The sequence below is a fragment of the Euphorbia lathyris genome, chromosome 2 (assembly GCF_963576675.1).
Source record: "Euphorbia lathyris chromosome 2, ddEupLath1.1, whole genome shotgun sequence".
NCBI classification, from domain to species: Eukaryota; Viridiplantae; Streptophyta; class Magnoliopsida; order Malpighiales; family Euphorbiaceae; genus Euphorbia; species Euphorbia lathyris.
Genome location: NC_088911.1, coordinates 23,192,600 through 23,198,594, shown reverse-complemented (window position 1 = coordinate 23,198,594; position 5,995 = coordinate 23,192,600). Strand labels below are relative to the sequence as shown.

Here is a 5,995-nt window from a genome sequence, read left to right as displayed (position 1 = left end):
ATGCTCTATTCAAGAGAAGTGATCTAGCTTAAATTAACTAAAATGCATTCTAACAGTTGCACCTGGAACAATACTTCCATTTACACATATATGTAAAAAAAGCAATTGCAACAAACGATAAAACCTTCTGAATATGAATGCTTGATACCTTCTTATATGTCATTTGTTTATTGAAAATCAATAGCCTTAGTACAATCACCAAGGGGATTTCGATGAAAAAATGCAAAATTATGGAGGTGGCATGCTGAGAGGAGGAAGAACGATGCTTTAATGAGGCATCCGGACGATTCTCCACAATGGAGAAACATAGATTGAAGGTTCTCGGATTTTGATGGGGAAGATCAAAATCTTAGACTCGATTTTTGTACCGATTGGATATACCCATTTGGAACACTTAAGTCCTATTCTTTTGATTTAATTTCAACATTAGTAATTTCAATTTAGTTTAGTTCAGTTTAATAGCATTCAGTTTAGTTCACTTCAATAATTCATCATTATTTATATAATTTATTATTATTTATATATAATTTATTATTATTTATTATTATAATTATAACAATTTATATATAATTTATCATTTTTTATTATAATTATAATTTTTTTATATAATATATCATTTATCATTATTAAATGGTCCATAAATTCAAATTGTATGAAAATTTGTATTTGTATTTAATTTTATAGATTCTATTATAATATATATAATATTAAATAATATTTATTCAATATTATTCACGAGCTTTTATCGAGCCAAGCGTCGAGCTGCTATAATTGATATCTTTAATAATATTTATTCAATATTATTATTATTATTATTAAAGTCTAATATTATCATTATTGTTATGTTTAGTTCAGTTCAATTAAGTTTAATTAAGTTAAGTAGCATTTAGTTCAGTTCAGTTAATTTAATTTAATTTCAGTAAAAAAGAACAGAGGTTTAGTACCCAATACATCACTTTACATGTTCTGTTGACTATCTACAATTTTCCTCTTTGGTTATGCAAGGAGCGCAAGTACATAATGTTATCGATTATCATCTACATGACTACACAACCTGGAAATACATAGATGTGTACCTAGCACCACTCATTTAAGATCTCAAATTCTTGTGGGATGAAGGTGTGTCTGTATTTGATGCATGTAGTAAAATGGGTTTCACTTTACGTGCAATGATTTTTTTATACGATCAATGACTTTCTAGCTTATGGAAATTTGTCAAGGTACACTGCATGCCCGATTTGCGAGGAAAATATGGAAGCGTATGAGGCTTTGGTGAAGCTCCCACAACGGCTACGGAAGTTAGGCGTATCTCCCTCTTTTAGGCCTGATGGTGTATCCCTTTTACAACGCATCTAACATGATTACTTTCTCACCAAGGAGACAAGTCTGACACCAACCGACTCCGTCCTATTTATTGTCTCTATCATTGAGGCCCATTTGCCCTTGTGCCATTTAACCACTTCACCCCACCTTACCCATATTACTTCCTTTATGCTTTGTAATCCTAGTAGGTCATTTAAGTCCTTATTTTTTACTTTAGGGGAAGTATTTAAACCTCATTGCTTATAAAGATATGCAACTTTTTTATCAATCAAATTATTAAACTCCTTCGAGAGCAAGGTTTTCATACCTAATATTGTGATTAACTCCTTCTAGTTTAGCTAGAAAAGAAACATCTTTGTTGATTTATGATTAAAATCATCACGTTCGTCTTTAATCTGTATCAATATACCACCCATATAGTTGGCTTTAAAAACCTATCAAACCTATATATGGTTTTAAAAACATATAACACACATATAGTTGGCTCATTCGAACCTCTTGCACACAAAATTGTTGATCTATCATCTTTGACAGATGAGATGACATGTGCGTACTATAAAAAAAGCGCGTGAATTCATTCGGTATGCCTTATAACAGTAAAAAGTCATACTTTTATAACAGTAATTGACCTTGTTTTTCTTCTTATTATTTTCTTCTTTTAAAAAAATGTGATTTTTTCACCGTTATAAGGCATACAAAAAAAACTCAAACGCTTTTCTTTTCTTTTTATGTAGGACGCACATGCTACCTCATCTGTTAAAGATGACATATTAACGATTTTGTGTGCAAGTATAGTTGTGTGATAGGTTTTTAAAATCAACTATACATATATGATAGGTTATTTTAAAAGTTCAAGATGCCAATAAGCAAAACTTACTACCTTTATGAATGTAAATATACATTAAGCCTACAATTAAAAGTTTAACTCTCTATTACTTACTATCCGGCTTCTTAGGGGAATTAATAGAAGAACTATCATCATTAACTTCTTTTATGTCATACCTATTTTGTGTTTTGCTAACACACAAAAAAAAAAAAAAACTCCTTTATCATAATTTCAATCTTTTATTCCTCTATTTTAAAAAGGGGCTAATTACAAACTAGACCAATTGAAGAGGTTTATTAACATATTTGATTCACTTTACTTTCATCCTACCAAATTAGACACTTTCATCCATTTTGAACAAGAATACTCTTATTTCAATTCACCTTCCTCCTAATAAAACACATACAAAAAAATATTTTATCATTTAGGATTAAAAAAAAAAAACACACACACACAAAAAAAAGTTGTTTTATCATTTAGGAAAATGTTCTCAACATCTCCAAAATAAAAATACAAAGATAAATATCCCCTAAAATAGAAGGAGATGCGTACCAAAGACAATATAAGCTACTAAACCTTTATGCTAATTATATCAAATCACCACATATAAAAATTTCTATAGTCGTCTAGAACTAAATTGTTCCTCTTGAACCATTTAGGTGGTCACACGATTTCTGAATAGTCTAGGATTAATTAGTCCTTAACTAGAGTAAAATTTCGCCTCAATAGGGAGATATATATATATATACACTAATTGAAAACAAATGAAATAGGAAGTCACGGTCAAGTGAAGAGAGAAAATAGGTGATTATCCCATCCTATTTCCGAAATTTTTCCTTCAACACCAAAGCTATTGTAAGAGCTGATTTCATTGGGGGGTCATAGGCAGTTTGTAAAATGCAGAGTTGAACTTGTCTTCTTGTATTAGTTTCTCTAGCTCTTCCAATTCAAACCCATTAATGTAACTTAGTAAAGGATCCACCTGCATTTCATAACAATCCTATCATATTAGATCATAAACCACAAGTCTGATAAAAAAAAAACATTGAAAACCCATTAATTACCTCTGCTGCATTACTGTCTGTGTTGGTAGAATTTGAGGAATCAGAAGGGGTTAGTCCACAGGGACTGCATACACCTTCTTCAGAGGCTGATATATCTATTTTCTGGTATAGATTTTGACCTTCAAAATCACTTACAGAGGTTGACATAGCAGCTATCTCATTTGGGTTAATATCAGAACCCGTATAGTAATGTGACTTATCTTCATCGTTAGCGGAATTAGTTGTGACATTGTCAAAATCTGGTAGGCAAGTCCACTCACCTTCTTCATAAATTGACATATCAGTCATCTCATTTGGATTATAATCATCAATATCAGAACTTATACGAATGCCCGATTCATGTTTATCACAAGATGAATTAACCGGCATCTCATTCAAATGTTGATTTTCAAGATCAGACTCAAAAACCATATGAACCTCTTGGCTTTCACTGATCATCTCATTTGCCTTTAACTTTAATATCTCATTTGGATTATAATCATCAATATCAGAACTTATATGGACGCTCGATTCATGTTCATCGCAAGATGAATTAACAGTCATCTCGTTCAAATTTTGATTTTCAAGATCAGACTCAAAAACCATATGAACTTGTTGGCCTTCACTGATCATCTCATTTGGATTATAATCATCAAAATCAGAACTTATATGAACGCTAGATTCATGTTCATCACAAGATGAATTAACCGTTATCTCATTCGAATTTTGATTTTCAAGATCAGACTCAACAACCATATGAAGTGGTTGGCCTTCATTGATCTTCTCATCTGCCTTTGACTTCAATTTACAAAGAACAAAATCTCCCTGCACATAAAACAGAAAAGGATTTCAGAACTTGATACGTTTTCTCAATTGATTCTATCTACAAAAAAACGCGTGAAAACTTAAGATTACCGAAGTAGCCATGGTGGAATTCAGAGCACATTCATATTCATGCATTATCCACCTAGTTCTTATAGCTTTAGGTCGTTCTTTAATGTAGAAAACCAAACTTTTCTTTGTGCCTATCTGTTCTTTGCGCTTATTTAAGACCTTACGAGGTTTGCCAGTGGGTTTCCAGTATCCAGCCTCGGTGGTCCGATTAGACCGGCGGCTGCGCAAATACTTGTAATCCCGAGGGCAAAAGAAGTACCACACTTGATCGTCAGAATTATTGTTGATTAGAGCTGCACATCGACAAATCTCCATTAATTAAAAAAAATAGCAGACAACAGAGACAAAATAGAGAAATTAAGAAGAGGATTAAGTTGAATTACCAGGAAGATCCCAGGGTTCGTAATCACAAACTTTAATCTCGGGGATTGGTGGCCGGTAATCAACACGGCTGAGCATTTTGGGCTTTAGAAAATAGGTTAACAGTTCATCATCGGTTGGGTGAAATCTATAGCCAACCAATTGATTTGGTTGGAGTGGTGATCCAGAGATTGTAATAGCTGTTACAGTTGGAGCAAAAGAAAGAATTAGAAGAATGAAACAGATAAACAATGAATTGTGAAATGAAATTAAGGAAACTTACTAGATGAAATGTGGTGATTCATTCCTCTTCCTAAAATGGGAGAATTGAGAGAATAAATATTTGATGATTTGTTTCAGCTGCAATGAAAGGAGGAATTAGTGTGAAAGAGTAGTGGTTTGTAATGCTGAGTGGAGTGGAGAGGTAGGAGAAGGAGATGATTAATATATATTGATTGGAAGAGTGAGAAATTGTATGAGAAGTTCAAATACTTGTGCAAGAAGTTGAGGTACTTTCTTTTCTTCTTCTAAAGAGAAAAATGTCACTTTCGATGGATTGGCTTTCCAAATAATGCCCTCTACTTCTTCTGCAATCTCTAATATTTAAACTTATATTTAACATTTGCAACTTTTAAAATGTTAAAGATTTTAAATTTAATTTTCTAGATAAGGATCAGATTTGATTCTAAAGTTTTTAAAGGCATGCCATCCTCGATTTTAAAGGCACGCTCTACAAATTTACATTTATTGCGGAACGGAAATATAAGATCTAGAGACCAATTAAACATTGTCACGTGTCCATGTAAACATTATTATGCCTATAAACAGCTTGAATCAACAATTACATGTAAATAAACTTCACAACTCATCTTCTTAGACTCTGTTCTTTTTTTACCCAAAAAATTGAACTGAACTAAACTGAATTTAATGCTACTGAACTGAGCTAAATTATATTGAAACTGAAATAATACTAATATAATCCTTTAAAAATATCAATAATTAAAATAAAAAACTTATAAAAATAATAATGGTTCTAATAATAATAATAATAATAAATAATAATTCTAATTATAATAAGTAATGATAAATTACTGAATTGAACTGAACTGATTGATACTGAAATTAAGTAACAAAGAACATGTCCTTACTCCATTGTCTAAATCTCGTATTTCCTCAAATATTCACTGACTTTAGCATCGGAGAGGATAAGTTAGAACTCCTGCCCCCTTTTTCTGACGATTGTTGCTATCTCAGGTTATCAGAGTACAGTTGGAAGAGAAGATTTCAAAAAGATAGACATCATTTGGTGCGGTGAACGTGGATCATTTTTCGTAAAAAGATGATTCATGTTCAAAGTTCAATTGTTAATTCCGTAATTCAACCTATAATGTGCAACCTATAGATCAGCCGATGATTCTGTTGGTCCCTGGTAATTAGTTCCAAGGGGGGGTTAGGAACTATTTAAACTTTTTCACGTTTTAATTAAGCTGACTGGAAGTTATTTTGAGAGTTTATTAACTCAGCTTATGGTCAGCTTGGTAAAATATGT

General features: G+C 31.8%; 1 protein-coding gene across 1 annotated transcript; it reads right to left on the bottom strand.

Moving 5' to 3' along the window:
• Positions 1-2,647: 2,647 nt before the first annotated feature.
• On the bottom strand, positions 2,648-4,851 carry LOC136220430 (NAC domain-containing protein 91-like). Its single transcript, XM_066008249.1, has 5 exons — positions 4,730-4,851; positions 4,470-4,646; positions 4,108-4,379; positions 3,214-4,017; positions 2,648-3,131 (listed from the first exon to the last, which is right to left on the bottom strand). The coding sequence occupies exons 1-5, from the start codon at positions 4,749-4,751 to the stop codon at positions 3,018-3,020; spliced, it is 1,389 nt and encodes a 462-aa protein (XP_065864321.1). The 5' UTR covers positions 4,752-4,851; the 3' UTR covers positions 2,648-3,017.
• Positions 4,852-5,995: the final 1,144 nt, after the last annotated feature.